Source organism: Fundulus heteroclitus, chromosome 9 (assembly GCF_011125445.2).
Source record: "Fundulus heteroclitus isolate FHET01 chromosome 9, MU-UCD_Fhet_4.1, whole genome shotgun sequence".
In the NCBI taxonomy this organism is placed as follows: Eukaryota; Metazoa; Chordata; class Actinopteri; order Cyprinodontiformes; family Fundulidae; genus Fundulus; species Fundulus heteroclitus.
The window spans coordinates 38,268,878-38,290,573 of record NC_046369.1 but is presented as its reverse complement, the minus strand read 5'-3'; the positions used below and the strand labels follow the sequence as shown (position 1 = coordinate 38,290,573).

General features: G+C 40.8%; 1 protein-coding gene across 1 annotated transcript in view; it reads left to right on the top strand.

Moving 5' to 3' along the window:
• LOC118564256 (inactive N-acetylated-alpha-linked acidic dipeptidase-like protein 2) overlaps positions 1-14,125 on the top strand; it is a 194,228-nt gene extending 180,103 nt beyond the window's left edge. The window contains exons 6-7 of the mRNA XM_036141686.1: positions 8,938-9,057; positions 13,985-14,125. Coding sequence (XP_035997579.1) covers positions 8,938-9,057; positions 13,985-14,125 — 261 coding nt within the window. The remainder of the gene's footprint in view (positions 1-8,937; positions 9,058-13,984) is intronic.
• The last annotated feature ends 7,571 nt before the right edge of the window (positions 14,126-21,696 follow it).

The following is a 21,696-nucleotide window of genomic DNA, read 5'->3' as shown; positions in this document are numbered from 1 at the left end:
TTCTCCGGAATTACAACTTGAATTTTTCTTTTATAAAACATAATCATTTATTTTTAGTTTGTATAAAGTTTTACTTATTGCATAGCTCACCACTGTCAGGGTGTGACTGTGTTTGTGTAAATGGATGAGTGACTGACTGTAGTGTGTAGCGCTTTGGGGTTGTCAGGCTAGTTAAAGCACCATACAAGCCATTTTCCCTTACTTTTCAAAGTCATATTTAATTGTTCAGTTGCAATGCCTACTGTTGCCAGAAGAAGAACCTATATTCACAGTTTATTAGGAATTATATACTTGTATATACTAAAATTGTATTCTGTCAATGGTTCTGCCTTTCACAACAGTTATATATGTTGCCTTTATAGACAGCCATCTTAAGTTTTTCGTTGGTGAAGACTAGAAACTGGTGTTTTACATTTACAAAGGCAAAGACAGGTAAATCTGTCCAGTTGCTGGATAGAAGTAATGGCTCTGGTAAAGAAATAAAAAAAAAACACAAGAAGTATCCCTAGAGACATGAACATTCATAAAGTACAGAAAACCCTGGGCGCAGTCAAAATTCACTAGAGCAGGTTATCCATCAAGTGAAGTAAACACCAGCCTCGCATCTAGAGTCGAGGGCTCATGTGGTCACAGGTGCAAAAATGTCTAAACAACATGCTAGGACATGAAAAAGATAAGCTGGAAAATTAAGTTGAAAGGGGAATATTGGAACTGATTTTGTTTCACAAAAAGTTTTGCATGACAGTCACTACGGCTTTTGCTAAAATTAGGTACGGCTCTTGATTAAAAGGCTTGTAACCACCTTTGGCAGCAATAATAAAAGGGTCATTTCTGATTGTCAAGGTGTTGCATTGTGTCTGGGGTCCAAGACAAACCCAAGTCCTCAGTTGGGATGAGGCATTTATTTTCATACTCTTTTTACTTTCCCCACATATTGTCCTGTGCCTTATGGGGGTAAAATCTCAACTCTGGGATTACACTCAACTGGAAAAATAAGGAAATGTCACTAAATGTTCAGGTTTTCTTGTAGAGCAATGTGCACATATTGATAATTTTTATTTGTCTCTGGGAAAGACAATAACTTAAGTACAGCTAAACAACAAACACTAACCTTTTAATGCTTATTAAACAAAAACATATAAACAAAAGTGTGAATGGGGACACCCTACCTGCTAATAGCTAGTATTACCACCTTCTGCTGAAATACATTCAGTGAGATGCTTCTTGTATCCATCTATCAGACTTTGATATCAGTCTTGGGAACGTTTTCTGCCACTCCTGACTTTCACCTATGAGATGATTAGGGGTCTCTTGCTTGTACAGCTCATTTCAAGTCACCCCAGCACAGGCCAGCTGACAGCTTTGCCATGGCCTGGGACAACAGTCTTTTTGGGGGCCCCTCACCACACACACAAACACAGTGCTTGTGCCCAGGGTTTATTTCATGCTCTGGAAATCTCTTACAAAGCTTTTTTTGTATTTTACTGTATTTTAGATATGTTCTATGTAATTTAGTGCACTAGTTTACATTTTCTCAACCTCCTAACAGAACAGCCAGTATGTTAGGCAAAGGCCTTTTTTGAGCTGTCTGTCATCCAGTTCCTACCATTTTCTTCCATCCATTGTGTGAGGTATAATAAGTCAAATACTTAGGGATTTCCTTCCCTCTGTCTCTGCTGTCATTTTAGTCAGCTAAAGCACAGGATCACTGAAATTAAATGGGTAATCGGTCTCTTCTCCAATCTGCTCTCTGACCTGGCAGCCAGGTCCTCCATCCACACTGTGGCTGTTATCTGTGGTGAGTAAGGAGCACCTTTAGATCTACCATTGGAAGGGTCAAGCTCTCTGCCTATTTGTATTGAGTCATTTCATTTTGTTAAATGATTTAGGATTTAGGCTAGTTTAGCATTCCTGTATTAGAAAAATACATTGTAATGATTTTACTAAACCTTTTCTGTTTCAGGTCTGTTTGACAGTCAATAAAAGGCCTACATTTGACATCTTTTTTCTAAGTCAGTACAATAAATATTTTACATTTGTTGACATCCCAAAATTACTAAATTTTCCAGGTGTATTTATTTACATGGCTGGGAAATATTACAACATGATTCATGATCCAACCAATACAGCCATGAGTAATTAGAGATGAGCAGACTAAAGCTAGAAATGTTTCCATGGACAGTTTATATTGGTCTGTTACCTGGTCATATGTCTCTCCCTGTGTTCCCTATCCCTCTCTTTGCTAGTGTCTCATCTCTCTCTCTCTCTCTGGTCACCCTGGTCGTGTTCTGCTATCACTCTTCAATCTGATATAAAAACCGTTCAGTTCACCTTCATATCTCTCCCAAGAAAGTTGGAAAGGATTGTATAAAAAGCCTCTTCTTGGAAGGAGGAACAGCGTTTCCGTCTCTCTCTTGTCCCCATTTCACAGTTTTACTGGTTAAAGTTAATTAATATACTCTGTTTTTATAGTTACTCTTACACTGTCCACTCTCATAACTGGATTACTTCAGACGTAAGGACTGTGGGATTTTTTTATTTTTACTTTTTACCCCATTCTTACTTCCAAGATGACCAAAAGCAAGATCAACAGCAGGGACATTTGCATTATTATACAAAGACTTCAGTCGATAGAACAGAGGATTTCTCGGCTGGTGGTAAATATTGAGATCAACACAGCCTTTGGAAATGAAACAACTCTACCGATGTCTCAAAACAACCAACAACCTTTGAGCACCTCAGGAAGGAGCTTACCCACCTGGAATTTTCTTGGAGCCAAGCCGAAAAATAAATGTCGTCCTTTGGACATGACCAGACATCTAATGGTACGGACAACAAGCAGCTGGAGCCGACATGATTCCATCTTCCTTAACTCCGGTACCAAGGACTAATCAGCCAGCTCGAGCCGTACCACTTCCCGTCATCTCTCCAATTGGAAACCCACTAAACTTCGTTCCTCTGAAAAACAGGTTTGCTGCTCTTCAGCAGGAGCCTACGAAGGACACATGTCCTCCAAATATCAACAGGAAGCATGAGACAAGATCAACACAATCACCTCCTAAAGTGACCCAGAAATCAAAATCTATGCCAAACGTTCTTATTGTTGGAGATGTAGCAGTTATTGCAATCGATCGCCTCCGGGTACAAAGAGAACAAAGGTAAACTGCTTCCCAACTGACACAGTGTGTGATATAACACAGAAAATACCCTCATTAACCACTGATCAGCCGAACATTGAGAATCTTATCATACATATTGAAGCAAATGACCTGGCCAAGAAAAAGTCAGAAATTCTGAAAAATTGCTTTATTCATCTTCTAAACTCAGTAACAAGTCTGAAAATGAAGGTGTTTATCAGGGGACCAATACCACAGGCTGGACGAGGCGATAAGAATTACAGCAGACTGGTTATGATTAATAAATCTTTTATTAAAGAATGCTTTGCCAGCTCTGTGAACTTCATTGACAATCATCAGATTTTCAGGGAGCGCTATCATCTATTCAGACCGACTGGAGTTGGCCTAAATCAAGATGGGGAAAAAACTTTTCACTGCCTATATTTTCATGTTGTTAACAACAGAAGTTCATTTCTCCAAAAACAGGACGGCGTACACAACGGCATCACTGTCCCAGCAAAGATTGTAGAAGGACAAGCACAAAGCCAGAAGATGCCCCCCTCCCCCACTCCTCGGCTCCCCCCTCCACCTCATCAACACCAACCTGGAACCCACAGTGCTTATCGGAGGACGCGTCTCATCAAGGCAAGGACAGTACAGAGATTCGTCACCTGGGATGATGTTTAAAGAGGAGCATATATATATATATATATATATATATATATATATATATATATATATATATATATATATATATATATTCTTCTGAATCAACAGACTGGCGACCTGTCCAGGGTGTACTATCTCGCCCATTGAACACTGGAGATAGGCACCAGCACCCCTCGCGAAAACGAGTCAGAGAAAATGAATGGATGGATGTTCTGAATCAAAACTCCTTAGGGACTTCATACTTGACCTCAGCATCAAGTATGATGCTGAGGTAAAGGCAAGGGCTTCATTAAGTGTCTCAACATCACAGTCAAGAAGTTCACAGATGCTGTAAAAATGCTCACTTCTAAGCCTTTCAAGGCATAGACTGTATGGAACAACTTCTAACTAATTCAACACAGCTTAGAAAATTGCCTCCTTTGCCGTTTCTTAGTCTGCACCCTGCACCCTTTTTTCTCTTCTCATTCTCTGTGTTGTGGATGGATCCCTGTCACAATTCACTGCATATGTGAAAAAAGAGTTTCAGAATATATATTCAGATTCAGTTTTTTTTCTTTTCTTTTTTGAGCATGAATATTGTCTCTGCATGCTTCTTTTAGCTTTGCACTTTGCTACCGGTACACCTGAATTTCCTCACCCAGGGACACTAAAGGGTATTTCTATTATATTCATTACATTTTGACTTCTTGTCTTTTGGTTTTAATTAACTCAGTTAAACAGATTAGGACTGGCAGACTTCAGGATTTTTCACTCATCACTGACCTTAACACCAGTAAAAAACAGAATTACACCCCAAACTGTTAGTGAGGTACATAGTGGGGCCATTGCTGACATCTCCAGTGGAACAACCTGCAAATTAGTATTTGTGAATAAGTATTAATGAATTAGTGTTTGGGAACTTTGTTAAGTATCAAGCTATAATTTGTGAAGTGCTGCCCTTTACAGTAAGCTACATTTGGCCTCCTGCTGTCTGAATCAGGAGAAAAAAATGTGATTGCCCTTTTAGCAACCACCTGATTTACAGCTAACTACACAAAGAAGAAAAACATGTATTCTCTCTCGGATCATTCTTTAACAAGCCATCCATTTGTTACTCTTACCGGTGAGTAAAGGCCAGAAATAGGGATCACTGTTAGAGGTAGGGTTGGTGAGTTTATATAACTCACAACACAAACTAGTTTTGTGTGTATCAATATAGAGTCTGCAGAGAAACCCACATGTCAACAATGTTGCAATGGGACATTCTAGGACTGTAAAGCAAGAGATGTGTTACACACCTAATATTTCATCAGTGTCGTCTATCTTAGAGGGTCTGCTGTGTCAACATATGTCTTTTCAAGGCAAACAGTCTGGATGTTCTATTGGTTGTGTGTCTTTTGTTTATGAAGCCATAAACTAAAGACAGTCTCAGAATTGGGTAACTAGGGTCAAAAACATTCACCTCAGCCAAAAGGTTGAGGACATTAGCCACAGCTGAGATCAGCTGTGGCCTCTGCTGATGTCAAAACCTCTGCTGCATTCCCCCAGCTTGACCTTACCTTTTTCTTCACTCACAGTCTCTGTCCATTCTCTCACCATGAGATGTTTGTTTTACTTAACTTTTCTTCAAAATGACTTTTAACACATGCAAATTAGAGCCGACACTACCTAATGACCCATATATAAATACACACTTTTCCAAGTATGTCAGCAATATTCTTTATCTTTTTGTTTGCTCTAACATGTAGTCTAATAAAGTTTATACAGAGAGCTAGCTGTATTTATACACTTTCAAATGCAACTGTAAGCACTCGCAGACCTTTTCGGTTTCACTCTAAAGTCGTCAATTCACTTTTAACTTTTAATTGTTAATTAAACAAAAGCCCCGACTGCAACATATTTAGATTTGTTTTGACAAGACCATTTGCCTATTAAAAAAGTTATATAAAAATGTCTAAGAATTATACAAATTTAAGGGTAATCCTTAAAGCATGCTAGCAACCAAACTGATATAAATTATAGTTAACGAAATTGGACCAGATTATGACAGAAGCTTATTTTACTGCCAGCAACAAGTGTATGGTGGAGGTGAACCTTGGGTCTAACGTGTTGCACTGCAGTCATATGTCCTGGTGTTTTATTCATATCTCTCTGGTAATAGATCACCCAAAGGTCTTTTAACCACCATCAGAAAGGTCAGCGTAGACATCTTCTGGGTCACTGGTGTCACTACATCCTTATGTAGCTCAGAATGGAAGATATGGACTAATTCATACAGCACATGACACTGCTACATCATTAGTTTCTGTCTTTGCAATTGGTCAAAACATCTGGCCTGTGTCCAGAAACTCACAAGGGAGTAACCAATGATTTGACATGACACAAAATAAGGAAAACAGATGAAATTATGTCTTACTTCTTTAATACTTCTAGAAGAGACGGACACAGACTGAGCAGTTGGCACAAACTAACCTGTGTCTTTATGGGGGCTCAGACAGTTTCTGGGTCTGACAGGCAAAGGTCAGATCCAGTTGATCAAATCCAAAAGGCAAGGTTGGTCCAATTTCTCAGGATCAGACGGGCAGAGAGTCAAGGTCAGAAAATCCAAGGTAGGTGTCGAACTGCGTTTCGGACAGATGAGGAGCAGGTGTGGGTCGGGTAGGAGGGGTACTGGGTGAAGGAGAAAACAGACAGGTGACTTTTCAGTCAACTCTAACAGAACAGAGAAACAGCCTGAAGGTGTTACCTCGTTGGGTTTAACAAAAATCTGACGCCGTGCAAATGGAAGGCCCATCCGTTAATGGTAGCTGCTGCAGATCAAGGTGATGGTGAACAGGTGTGAAAGTCACGACTCACAGCAGGCAAGACAACTTTGTGTGTGTTTATCACACAAAACCCCTTTAAAATACACAGAAGTTTGTTTGTGCTTACAGTGAGTTTACATTTGTTTTGTCTTTTCACTTTTGTTTTTGGTTATTTGTGTCAAGGTATCAGTCTAAAGATGGGAGCAGGGAACACTTAGCAGAAAAAAGATACTTGCTTTCTCACCCCTCTACATGTAATTAGGACTGAAGTTCAATGTGTATTGCGGTTCCTCTTTGTGAAAAGGACTTATTTTAATGCTTGCATTTGACCATGGTTTAGAAAGAAAGTGGCTATAAATTATGGGAAGAGGCCAGTTTAAATAATTGGACACCATTCATCAACATATTCATCTGTTTGTCCTCATTTCTAAATCTAGTGTGAAGGACACGCATAGTTAGGAGTGAAAAAATGAAAAATCTATGTAGAATGATGCTAACTGCTTTAGCCAGAGCTGTCACTTCCATCGTTAATTTCATTACCCTGCTAAGATTAAACAGAGGAATGGAAGCCAGGAGGAGGAAGAGAAGGATCCAGTTCAAGCAGAACCATCTCAGTGAGTGGAGAGATTATTCAGTATTACATTTCACTGTGCCTTGTACTGTTTCTTAGCCTGCAAGTTAAATGGAAAGACTTTTATGATGCAAATGCAGGCAGCAGTGATAAATCTCTCCTGCTCTCTTCTCCTGAACTCCCCTGATGCAAAACGATGTGCTCTCTGCCTCTTTCTCTCCTCTTTCTCTTTGACTCATTGGCACAGTCACTCTTTACCACTTGCTCGCTTTCTTCCCGCTGCAGCGTTGTGTTACACTCGCCCTCAGGCCACATGAAAAATGAATCAGGCCCAGGTGATGCGGTGAGGGAGTGTTAAAGTGAGGGGAGTAGGAAGGGGATGAATGAGAGCAAGAGACCCCAAAAAGTAACGATTTGACTTTCCTGAACAACTTCTAGGTCACCCTGATGTAGAACATGAAATCCACTCCCAAAGATACATAATACACACAAACAGAGGCACTGAGGCTAACTGACAGATTTGGTTTGCTTTCAAATCAGACATGATTGCATATACATTTTTTAATAAAGATTGAATGAGTACAAATAGCCACTTATTATGGTGCACAACTGTTTGAATTGTTGGTTATAAAGAATAGGAAATCAACCCATCATAATAAACCATGAACTCAATGTATCAAGGTATCTACACACGTTAAAGGCCGTCCGTCCATCCGTCTTCTTCCGCTTATCCGGGGTCGGGTCATGGGGGTCAGCAGCTTCAGTAGGGAGGCCCAGACGTCCCTCTCCCCGGCCACTTGGGCCAGCTCCTCAGGAGGAATCCCAAGGCGTTCCCAGGCCAGCAGAGAGACATAGTCCCTCCAGCGTGTCCTGGGTCTTCCCCTGGGCCTCCTCCCGGTGGGATGTGCCCGGAACACCTCACCAGGGAGGCGTCCAGGAGGCATCCTGACCAGATGCCCGAGCCACCTCAACTGGCTCCTCTCGACGTGGAGGAGCAGCGGCTCTACTCTGAGTCCTCCCCGGATGACTGAGCTCCTCACCCTATCTCTAAGGGAGAGCCCAGACACACTACTGAGAAAACTCATTTTAGCCGCTTGTATCCGCGATCTAATTTTTTCGGTCATGAGCCAAAGCTCGTGACCATAGATGAGGGTAGGAACAAAGATCGACCGGTAAATCGGGAGGTTCGCCTTTTGGCTCGTTGAAGGTCACGTGCTGAAATTCAGACTAAACATCAAAAAAGTTAAGAAAAAGTATTAAATGGACTTTGAGTGTGACATGCCGTTGTTCTCAGAAGAGCTGGTCTGAAATGACCAATAATGCCTTTTTGATGTCAGAGGTCAGAAGAGATGGGGGAGACTCTTTTGTGATGATGCTGGTAACAGTGGAGAAAATACTGACGCGCCGTTTTTCTGACCGTGGGCCTGTACAGGTCCTGGATGGAGAGAGGGTCAGTCCCCATGATCCACTCTGCAGATGCAATTGTTAATGTAACTTGGTAGTTCAATACTAGTTTGTGCTAACTTTGATGGGAGGAATATGTATTCACCTGGCAAAACCTTTACACACTGTACAGCAAATTTGTGCCATTGTTCTGACTTTCCATTGTCATGCAGTTAAACCACTTAGTACTAATTTGGGTAGATAAAAAGGTAAAGATGAAGTCCAATCTGGGCATCATATTGACTTCAAATGTCAGATTAAAATATTGAATTGTATATTGATTAAACTGTTTTAAAAAAAAAAGGAACTTATGGAAACTTTTTCTGTAAGAAGCTACTGTGTTGTCTTTCTCAAGGGAGAGGTGGTGGATGTCCAGTACGCCAGCATGGAAGATTTGAGAAGAGCCCAGGACTCCTTGAACCTCACAAGCCAGATTGCTGTGGTTAAGCTTGGTCGAGCACCTTTATTATATAAGGTAAGAACAAATCAAAGTACTGCAGGATTCTGCTCATAAGGGCTTCATATAAATCACTTGAGGTTTTCTGTTCAGATACCTGCCACTTCAATGCTGGAAATCCTGCTGTAAGAAAGAACAGATTTTCCCACACGGAGGAGTAACATCCTTTGATCTTTAAAAGTAACTTAGTAATAACCCAGAAATGTTTCTCGTCTAATGAAGGGGTTGATAGTTGATCATACGTCTCTAAATATTTTAGCATGTTAAATGCAGCCTTGCTGTTTTGGGAATCTTCTACTCAAAGCTAGCAAATTTGTATGGTTTGTCATGTGCTTGTGCTTCTTCTTCTTTTTTTTTTTTTTACCATTTTCTTCTATAAAGGTACTGCATCCTGTATGAGCAACTCCTTAGCAGGAGTCTTTGGCATACTAGGAAATAACACTAGCAGTGCATTGATTGATTAGGCCTGGATGCGTTCCAAACTTTGCTATCAGCAGTTTTGCCATTAATTAGGATATGACAGGGAAAATATGAATTCCAATCCGGTTAATTAAAAAGTAAATGTCTACTTGCATGTTAATTGCTCATACAGTTTGCTTCATGTTCTTTTCAGTCAAAGGTAATTTAATTATACCAACCTGCATACAAACTCTAAGATGAGGCTGACAATATTTGGTGACAGACTAATGGATAATTGAAGGCTTCGCTGCTAAAGAAATTAGAATTAGTTGCAGTTGATTGAATTATCAAATACATCTTAAATCACAAATTGCTCTCTGCCACAGTAAACAGCTCAGCTTCTAAAGGAAGTTACTTATATATTTTGTATAAAGCAACAATGTAAGCAAATGGAGGTAATCAAAAAAGCTAAAGAAATTGTGATAATGGAGGTGACTATATATTATTTGCATTTATGGCGATGGACTTTTTAAAAATGCACCACATCACTGAATGTTCTAGAACATGTAATCATCCAGCAAGCAGCTGTTGAACCGTTTGTTCATCTTCACCTAGTTTGTGACAAATTTGATCATGTGTTCCTTCTGATGATGCTGGGTGCCACTGGCTGAGAGAAATCATTGCCCTTTACATACAAGTGGGGAAAAAAATGATTGATGAGCCTTGAACTCTCACTAATGAGTGTGTGACGGTGACTGCAGGCCTGATATTTCACTGCCGACAAGAGACACACTTGACAAAAACAAGATGCTTCTGTTTGTCTATATGGTTAAATCAGTTTAGTTAGATCAAATTATTGGAAAGAATATCCAGATTGTCCTATTTTAGCATATTTTGTTGTATGAATCTAATGTTTTCAGCATGTCAGATGGCCTCGAGGAAGTTCTGAGGACATTGTTGGGTAGTGGTAGGAGCACTTTGAGGATCTCAAACTGGTCCCAATGTCCTCTGAGGAGGAGGCTGATACTGTGGCAGAGGTCACCGAGGCAGTTAAAAGATTCCAGAAATAAGGAGTGGATGAGATTTGCCCTGAGTTTCTGAAGGCTGTGGATATTGTGGGGCTGTCGTGGTTGACACGCTTCATCAATGTCAGATTGAGGACTAGGTAAACACCTTTGGTGTAGCAGACCAGGATGTTGGTCCTAATTTCTTTAAAAGGGGACAGGAGAGTGTGTTCCAATTGTTTGTACGTATTAAAACAGGTGCAAGCTCATTAGTGTGTATGAAGCGGATCTTCAAACCAGGAGCAAAGCAGTTTGCGTGTAAAAAATGAGCAGAACAGTGAGTGCAAAGCTTTTTGCGTGTGAGCCTTCATGAATATGCAGATCACATGCTAATGACCAAACTGGCAAATTTAGGGGGATATGCAAATGTGAATACCTACCACCTGCAAAGTGATTCATTAAAGCTGAAACTGATATCAGGCGCTGTTTTTGCGTACATATTTAGTACCTTTTAAAAGTCAGGCGTAAACACGCAGGCAAAAATGCCTGCAGTCTTTGTGGCCAGAAAGGAAGGTCTGGTATAATGACAGACGGCGATTATTAATCGTCATTCAATTAAACCAAGGCAAAAAATACCACACCTGATCTGAAACACTGTGGCCTGCTTGTAAGCAAATAAAGTTAAATATTAACCGCCTTCTAGGACTGTGAAATCCTGGGACAAAACATTTTCATTGGAGTGGAGCTGCTCTGAGAGGAGGGAAGTTAGCAGGAGGATGGCTGGGCGTGCACGTGTGTGCTGGTGTGTGTGTGTGGGAGGAGCTTTGACCACGGTCCCTGTCTTTCAGTGACAGCAGTGCAGCAAGCTTCCATTACAGCTGTTGCTGCACGATTTCAAACCCAGTTCTTGTTCACAAAATGGTGAAATTGGGGACATATCTGGGTACATTTTAAATGGGGACAGATCGTCCAAAACGGGGATAGTTATTTGAGGATGTGTTGTAATTCTAGAAAAGCGGGTCCACAAGTTATCCATAACTCCCTCCTTTCCGATGAGGGCTCTGTAATTTATTATCCATCGATCCATTTTCTCTACCCACTTATCCATGCAGGGTTGGGGGTGCTGGTGCCTATCTCCTAAGTCCACGGGAGAGAAGCAAAGTACACCCTAGACAGACCTATTTATGTAATTATTTTTATTAGGACTGGAGATGCTCTGCTCAGCTGTCGAGTTTTGAGTTAATTATAACTTTTTTTGTCACAGTTCGATCTGAGTGCACTGGCTGATCAAACCATCCTGTCTGTTGTGTGTGTGTGTGCGTGTGTGTGTGTGCGTGTGTGTGTGTGTGTGTGTGTGTGTGTGTGTGTGTGTGGGCGCGCGCGCATGCAAGTAGGTGTGTATGTCACTGTGTTCACCTTCCATTGACTTCCTTTCATTTTCCATTGCTTTCTATGCCCTAACCCAAACCTAAGGTCACATGTACATACCTAACTCTAACCTTAAAGGCATACTATGCAACATTTTTCAGTTCCATACCGTTTTGGATGATTAAATGAGTCATTTCAGGTCGAACAAAGGTTTTCTCGGCCGCCCTGGTGGTCTGTGGGGGAAATACCGTACTTGCAATTGCAAGAGCCCTCGGCCCATAGGTTCAGAAGTCTCGTGCAAGACCGCGAGAGTCGGTCTTGCTTTAGAACTCCATGTGTTTTTGCCCTACCATTCACTATATGCTAATGCGAAAGCAACAAAGAACCGCGTGTTAACCTCAAATAAACATGCAAGCATATTGAGTTATATTTTTATTATTATTATTATTACTTTTTATTTTATTTATTTATTTATTTATTTTGGCGAGACGCTACCGTGGCGGCTGCGGCGGCCGCCTCGCCAAGATAGCGCAGCGGGAAGCCTGATGTTCATACTTTCACTGTGTTAGTCATTGTTTGTACTGCCATTTTTTTTTTTACTTTTCGTTGCGTTCTCCTGTCTGCTAAGCTCAAAACAACCGCGCCTGGCTTGACGGAGAAACCAGAACAGCTGAGCATCTTAATGACAGTGCACTTTTACTTTCACCCTCTGGGGGGAGCTTCGCTGGAAAATCAACCCCGGTTGCATAGTATACCTTTAACCTAAACCTAAACAGTAGCCCGATTTGCACTGTGTGAATCTTGCAAAATGTCCTCACAATGCCAATTGTTTTGGTCCTCACAACGATAGACGTAGCACACGTGTGTGGGTGTGTATGTGCGGGCACAGAGCAGGCTCGCTTTCCGTGGCAGAGAAAGCGGAGGAGACCTTTTCAGCACGTATAGCCTATAACCTATAAAACAAATTTTGCCAAGATCCGCAATACTGTACTTAAAAGTTATCCTCGCTGTACTCGCCATGGCTGAGGAAAAATTACACTCAAAAAGCTATAGAGTTAGCTAGATGAAGTCAAACTGTGGAGTACAGATCACAGTCTCGTCTGCCCTCCACTTCTGTCCCCCCCCCCCCCCCCCCCACCAACATAACTGCGGTCCTGAGATGCCCAGGCAGAAAGAAGCTGCAAAAAGAAGTACCTGTTGGTGTAAAAGGGGCTAAGGAAATGTAACACCATCTGTAGCGCGTTGACCATCCTGTTTCTCCGGAGTCCGGTTGAGTGACAGCATGAATGGGTGGATATGGATACAACTTCCCTGCCTTTGTCTGTTTGACCACTGTCTTCTTGCCACCACCCGCTGGACGTGAACGGTACTGCAGTTTTTCCTCACAACGTCCTATACGTCATTGGGGCTGTTTTACATAAATGGGTTTTAGCAAATGGAAACAAGACTCACCTCAATCCCCTAGACCTTGGTTTACCAAGTCCCAGACCAAAGTCTGGGGCTTTATATTCTAGGGCTTGTAATGGAAAAGAAACTATAGTTGGAAATTAGACCCACCACAGTGGTGTCGCCCACAAACTTCACCACTATGTTTGTGGAGTGGATAGCAGAGCAGTTGTGACTGAAGAAGGTGAATAGAGCAGGGCAGAGGTCTCAACCCTGCGGTGTTCCATTGTTGAGAATCATTGGGGCAGATTTGAATTTTCCCTTCCTCACCTACTGGGGCCTGTTGGTTAGGAAGTCAGTGGTCCAGGAGCAAAATGGTGTAGATAATCCCAGGTTGTGGAGCTCAGGGCCATCATGTCTGGGAGCACAGTGTTGAAGGCTGAATAACAAGCATTATCTGTTCTGTCTCAACAGCCACGTCACACCAGTTTTCTGACTTAATCCTTTTTGTTTCTCAGTTTATGTTTTTCAAAGTATGCTAGATACATTTTTCACACAATTTGTTTGTCATGTTCAGTTACAGTTAATTGTTTTAGTGTTGTTTTTATCCTGGTTATTTTTATCTGCTGATTATTGTAGGTTTTTAGAACTTAATACCTGTCCTATCACAAATTTTAGAAAATAAAATGTACATGGTATTTATGAATAATACATTTAAATATTCTTAATTTTGGAGAATGACTTGCCTGTTTAATTTTATTTCTCTGTTTTTTTTTTCTTTTGCCCAGTTGTCGCTGTTATCTGACTTTGGTTTTCGAGGCGTTCTTGTCTACATTGATCCCTGTGATTCTCCGCCTGGTAGAAATATTTGGCAAGAAGCTTTCAGAGTTACGTTAAATCCTGGAGGCAACCCTTCTATTGGTAAGTAACAAAAGTGTTTATATGCTATCCAATGTAGTGGCGTACCACTGCATAATAAAATAATAATACTCAGAAGCATCATGTAAAGTAAATTTCCTGAACTCTTGATATGCTCTAGCACTTGTAGGGTACAGATTTTGCATTTCTTGTGAACCTTTTCTTACTCTTCCTTTTTTAAGTGTGATAAGTAGGTTTTAGCAGGTTTCACAGCTGCAACATCATCCTTTAGAAAGATTTACAATCCAGGATTGTACCTAGAGTATATTGAGGTGTGGCTACAGACTCAGATGTTTCCTCTTCCTACACTACAGTGACATTGCTGTTTAAATATTATTCAGAGGACACCATCTGTTAGGACAATCAAACTTTATAAATCCATCTACACTTACTTTACCACAGCAATGTGCTGCTTGGCCCTAAAAATTTATTTCAGGTAATTCTAATGCTCCTGTGTGTTCAGGTCAGACAGAAATTTTTTCTCATAGTAAACTTCACTGTTATATTGAATTAACCTACCTGTCCAGCAGAAAGCCTGCAACCTCCACATCTGTTTTAAATTCCCTACTGCCTCATGAATTATTTTCACCTGGTAATAATAGGAGAAATAGAATCTCATTTCTCCCGGTTATTACTTCTTTTCCTTTTCTTGGTTACTTTCTCTTCCCTCTTGCTGGGCAAAGAGCATGGATGGTGCTCCATTTCAACAGAAAACAGCTAATATAATGATCTACGGTCGTCTTTGCTTGTTTTCTACTCCTCCACCAACAGTGCGTCTTCATATAGGAGACAGATGGGTAAATCGCTTATGGCTGATAAGTTTGACCCCTTTCGGCTTCTGAAATCAGAAATAGCGACGAAACATTGCACCTCCCAGTGGATGCACCGACAACTATGTATTTATAAACTACTAATTCTAAGTTATGAGAGCGCTTTCATTTTTGATGTGATGTTATTAGACTTTGCCAAAATATGTATTTATAAAAACAATGCTTGATTTTTTCCTAATTAAAAGCCAAATTAATTACACACTGTCCCTTTAAGTAGCGTTCCACTAATACTAAATATTAATGTGCATTAATACTAGCAGCATGAAATTACCCATCGAAGCTGAAACAAAACAAGTTATGTTGTAAACACAGCAGATTTAATGACGGTTACCTTGTTAGCATTAGCAAACCTTTAGCATCAACAGCTTGTATAAACAACTACAATTTGGCCCATTTCTAAGGATGATGCTATGCAGTCATTTAATTAATCGGGTTAGTGAGGGGACAGCAAGATGCAACGCAGAATAAAAAACAATGGCGCTTAAATTGCTGGAAAAAGTGACACTTTACCAGTTGTCAGCTTTCCAAAACACAGCTTGTAGGGTTGAAAGCTTTCGGTCACCTGTAACAATTTAAACCACAACTTAGAAAAACAAAAACAACAATGTAAAAACAATATTGAAATGTTTGTATTATAATTAATTATCTTTGCCCAGACAGCTACTGTGAACTGTTGTAATGAGCAGAGAAGCTTGTTGGGTTCTGCAGGTCCGATGGGTTAGTAAGTTGTCTGGCGGCAGGAGAGAGCAGTTGCCAAGTACTGGTAAACTTGTTCAACTGCAGTTCTGATGCTGTCTTCTTTGGGCAGTGAGGTTATGTCATCTTCATTGCCCAAGTATTATACAGACCACTTTCTTCTTGGAGAATCTATTCTCAGATTCCCTCTGCAGCAGCTTAGACAACCAGGTTTGTTCGAGCTGTGCATTCTAAGATTGCACTAAGAGATTCTAAGAGTTCTTTACCAATTGATTGCCCAGTTTACAGTTCTCTCTCTTTTGTTCTCTATGTGGCTGGGGTGGATCCATGACATAGCAGACACATAATGAAGAACAAACCACAGTAAAACTAGGGCTGGACAATTATTCTCATTTTCAATATAATCACAATTATAAAAACAACAATATCCAAATCCCAGAGGTGTGCAATGTTTGGCTATGTAACCATTAAAGGATAACACACGTCCTTTAGGTGTCGGTAATGTGTTTAATGTGGGTTTGCCTCCACATGGAAGGGTAGAGAGTTGTAGCAGTGAGATAATCTAATTTTATTATTTGTTTTAGAGTTTACATAATCATACTTTTGTACCAGAAACTTTCAGGAATTTCACCATAACATTAAGTACTGGTCAAACAGTTAATGACTTGTTTGTTGTTGGCACTTCACACTATGTGTTCAACAAGGATTGATGTCCAAATCAATTAAAACCTTTTCTCTTGAATGATAATATTATGATTAATAAAAAACAGTTACATTCCTTATTTTAAATAGTCTGTGTTTACATACATCTTTATCTACAGGGCATTTTTGTTGCTTGTGGTTAATGCAGAGAAAAGTCTAAATTAAATCACAATCGCAATTATGGTTGAAATATATCGCAATTTTGATTTTTGGCAAAATCGTTCAACCCTAAGTAAAACAACAAATAGTCTGTCACGGTAGCATGAAAAGGGCTCAGTTTCCTCTTCCCTCCGCCATGGGCTCTTCCCTCCAATAAACCAAAGATTTATTTGAAGAGTTATGGAAAATCAATTGTTTTATACATCTTTAAACATAAAAGCAAAATGTCTTTCCAACAATAAGATGAGATTTTCATCAATGTATTTGGTGCGAAAATTAAATCTGTCCTTTTTACCCATTTACTTTACAACTGTACAGCAGAACATTTGGGGAAGTAAAAAAACCTCACACTATCCGTTTCTGTGTTGCCAAATGCTTTCTTGCTCTAAATATAGTGATTTTTGTTGTTCTCAAATAAACAACAAATGCTTTTAGCAGCTTTATGTTGAAGGATGAAAGACTACAATGGCTTTTAATACTTGAGATTGTTTACATGTAAAAATGAAGATAGCATAATTATTTTACTAATGTAGACCCTACATTTATGGAGAACCAACTCTGATGGTAATTAAACATACAGTGAATCATAACTGTAGGGGAACAGTGGCGCAAGAGTTAGGGAATTTGTCCTGCAATTGACGGGTTGCCGGTTAAATCCTCTAACCATCTCAGTTGGATCCTTGGACAAAACACTTCACCCGAACTGCCTGCTGGCAGAGGTCCTGGTGGCACCGATGTATTTCAGCCTCGCCCCTGTCAGTCTGCCCCAGGGCAGCTGTGGCTTCTAACATAGCTCACCACCGTCAGGGTGTGAATGTGTGTGTGAACGGGTGAGTGACTGATTGTAGTGTAAAGCACTCTGGGGTCGTCGGACTTGATAAAGCGTTATAAAAGTACAAGCCATTTACCATATCTCTTTTAATCAGCTGCTATATTTATTCACCTTTCTAATAATGACCTTATTTATTATCCACAATCATTTTCTTTATGTATTTACTACTTATTTTCTTCTTTTTTAATAATTACTTATTGTTAAATATATGTATGTCTGTATGCTTTAATATTTTTGTCAGTTTTATTCTTTCTTTGTTATTTTTTATGCCACAACACTATTTATTTATGCCTGTCCTTTTTACATTTCTGTATGCACACAACTGAATCACGTGCTGCCAGGGCAAGTCTTAGCAGATATGTTGTCATGTGACAACTAGCACCTTCCCAGACATAATATTCCAACAAAGAGATAAATTATTTCTGAAGAGAAGATCATTCTATTTGCATCTGCTGCTGCTCTTTGACCTAACCTTATTGAGGTTTCTGAGTCACATCATTGTTTTGTTACATGTTTTGAAGTATCACCTGGGGTCTTTTTCACTCCTCCTGATTGCCATCTGGAGTTTGAGGCCTGGGGGAGGAGCAGGCCACCGGGGTCAGGGCTGGGTATGGACGTTGGATCCTGGGGTCAGCTTGGGATGGAGCTGCCACTTCCTGATGATGGGGTTCACCTCCCGTGTCTGGAGGCTGGATACTCCTTTGGGGTGCCGGTACATCAACCTGGTTTTTTTGTTTTTGTTTTTTTTGTCAGGTTGGGTTTTGAACTGCCCCCTCTCCTGGGGCATCTTAGGTCTCCACTGAGTGTGAAGCCCCCCCCCCCCCCCCCTTCTGGCACTCCGCTGTTGACTGGCCAATGGCTGGTCCTCGGTGTCCGGGGTGGGTGCTTGAGTGTGTGCTAGCTCACTCCTGGTGGCCGCTTTGCGGAGTCTGGGCTCCATGGCTCTGTTGGGGGCCCACTGGAGAGTGGGGCACCCCTGGGCCTCGGGTCTCTGACCCCATGGTTGGATCCACTCCGGCATAGCTGGCTGCTGGCGAGGCCCATGGGCTCATCGCCACAGTTCCAGGAGGGCTTCGGGCTGTGGCTGTGGGGGGGTGGGGGAAGGGCTGGGGGGTTTCCTGGGATTCCTCTCTGCTCTTTCCTGGAATGGGGGAAGCAGCTTCCTCTTGTTACCTCTTGGGCTCCTTTGCTCTGGGGGCCCTTTCGGGCATCTGAGTTTCTGGTTTCCCTGGTGTCTGCCTCGGCGTTCTCATCTTTTTCTCTCCCTTTCTTTCTCTTCTACCTAGGACACAGGACACGTAAAAGAAAAAAAAAGTATTGCCTAAATAATTTTTTTTGAGAGAAACCCAGAGTGTAAGGAATAATGAAGTTAATCATACAATTACCAGCCACTTTATCAGGTATACATTGCTAGAACCTGTTTGAACCCCTTCTGGTCTTCAGTTCTGTCTTAATTCTTCATGGCATACATTCCACAAGGAGTGATAAACGTTGCTTAAAGATTTTCATCTACAAAGCAATGATGTCTCTGTTGGTGTTGCAGATATTTTGACAGCACTTTAATTATGTAAATCTGCCATTCCAGTACATCCCAATGATGTTCTATTGGAATGAAAACTGGTGAACTCTGGAAAGCCATTGAAGAACAGTGAAACCATTATCATGTTCTATAAACCAGTTAGAGATAATTGGAGTCTGTATTATCCTGCTGGAACTCATCAGAGGATGGGTCAGCTGTGGTCATGAAGGAACAGACATGGTCAGCAACAATAATCTGGCGGGTAGTGTTTAAATGATACCCAGTTGGTACAAGGGCTCCAGAGTGTGCAAGAAGATATTCCCCACACCATCACAATTAATTCCAGGTTGAGACTTAGATAAAAAAACTAAAAAAAAAAACTATCCCTGATACTGTTCGTCAAATACTAATCAACACTTTCCTTTCTCCAGCTGAGCAAAAACTCATCCTCTATAACCACATAATATAGCAGCTTTTAAGGCTAAGATACAATGTGGCAAGAATGAAGCAGTATTAGTTATTTCTAACTCCCTTAAAAAAATTCAAGCTTTTGTGTTAATTTTGAAATAAATACTATAAAATCAAGAACAATAAAAAATGTTACATAAACTGTAATTTATGAGTATGTTTTAAATAGGTATCTCTAATGTATTTTAAGTGTTCTCTCTTGAATGTATTCCAGACCTGGAGCATGCTCACACATCATACCCTGACCTCAGGTAGAGGACGCTGTATATTTCACTCTGTTCTGCTGTATTTAAATCAGCCTCCCAGGATGCTTGTCCTCTTTGACCCCAGTCCTGTCCCCACTTCCTGTTTTTTATGCTGGGTCAGGTCAACAGGGAGGTGTCATTACCACTCAAGTATCCTTAGTCCTTATAATAGCCTGAGTGCCACAGTGCTAAGACCTAGTGGAACCCCAGCAGATGTCTGGAGCTGCAGTGTGAGCAAGGAGTGTGTATTTCAGTGGAAAAGAGACAGATGTTGGCTATCCTATCAGATGGCTGGTTCCTCCTCAAGGTTCTCAGTAGAGCTCATGAGATGAGAGGATGTTAAACGAGACAGTTCAAAAAAATTAGTTTTGTTCTTCTGAAACATTTCATACATTAGTAAATGAAAATAGAGAAGTTAGCATTTTGTTTTGATTGTCATTTTGTCAGTACATTCATGCAACACTTTCCCCTCCAATGGCTTTGTCTATAGAGACCGAAGAATTCACTGAAAAGATAAGATGTAACAATACATACATGTCACAGTCTATAATATTGGGTTCACAAGAACTAAAATAGATTCTGTCGTGATATTTGTAAAAAAATATATTTGTGTTTGTTTGTTTTCACAAATAGTGAAATGTTTTGACAAGTCACTCACTCTGGTTTAACAAATATACATGTTTGTCGGCAGTCACTTCCTTAAGGTGGGTGGGTGAGGAGGTGTTGATGGGCTGGGTGCACCTGATGCTTTGTGCTGTTTCATAAGATCCTAGCTGGTCTGGGGGTATAAATTTAATATTATTTTGGTCTATTCACACATAGCATTTTTGAGACCTTACTTTCTTCTGTTAAGATTACAGCTGAAAGTCCTAATCAGAATCAGAATCAGATATACTTTAATAATCCCAGTGGGAAATTGTTGTTTCAGTACAATCGCCATAACATGAACAAACATCACAACTGAGGCCTTGCTGCCAAGGTCAACCGCCTTACGCGGTGCCCACATTACTCTGTGAAAAGATAGAGGCCACAAAAAAAAGGAAGGAGGGAGGGTAAAAAACATAACTCAAACTTTATTCTATAACAGGATACAGTTTGAGATATCAAAAAACCTCTTGCACAGAAAGCAAAAATAAGACGAGACACATATAGCAGAGGGATAACATTGTAGATTTGTCGTGTGTAAGTTCATCGGTATTCGTGAGCATCAGTTATGTGTGTCTGTTTGGGTAAAAGTGTTTATATTTCCGTGAACACTCTCCAGAGGCCATTGTCCTTGATGTTATCCGCCGGCCAACACTTCAGAAAAGGTGTCAGTGGGTGAGGGGGGAGCAGGGAAGAGTTCTGAGCAGTCTCAGCCATAACAATCCAATCAATTACATTGATAAGGGAAGGCAGAATCCAAATACTTTAGTTGTTTATGAGGCAAGCTGCTCTGACTTTCCTGTTTTTGCTGGCTCCAAATAGCGAATCCAATATTTCAAATTGTTGGGCTTTTCCGCGTTACACTTCCAGAATTTTATCCCATCTGCCCTTGAGTTCAACCACCGAAGCCAGTCTGTGTTCCAGCACATCCAGCTTTTCGGCTCTGCTCCTCCACCTTCCAGGTTTGTCCGTTCACCGCCTTAGTGAGGGCGTCATTTGCAGCCGGTAGACTGATCAAGGCCAAATGGCTACCGACATCTGCTGTATTTGCTGATACATCAAAAATCCACCAGATCTAATACGTAGAAATCCAAGTATCCTTAATCCAAACATGCAAATGTTTCAAACGTCCAGGAATGACAAAGTCGAAAGACACACCGTTTTCCATCCAAGAATATAGGGTGTATCCTCCAAAAATAGTCAGATCGGGACAGGAAGGGTCCCCCCTTTCGTTGCCTACCCGTCAAAAGAAAATGATCAATAGCACTAAGAGACCAGCTTACCAGATCCAGGATTTTTCAGAGTTCGGGTATTATGAAGAAAGTGCTCAGAAAGACAAGACAAAGCAAATGGCAGGAGAGGGGGGTGGGGTAGGAGAGCAGATAAGGAGCTCAGGAGAGCTGAAACACACGACCGACCTCGAAGAGAGACAAAACAGAACAGAGACAGAACAGAACAGTGGTTCTAAATGGTTTAGTTTTACTAA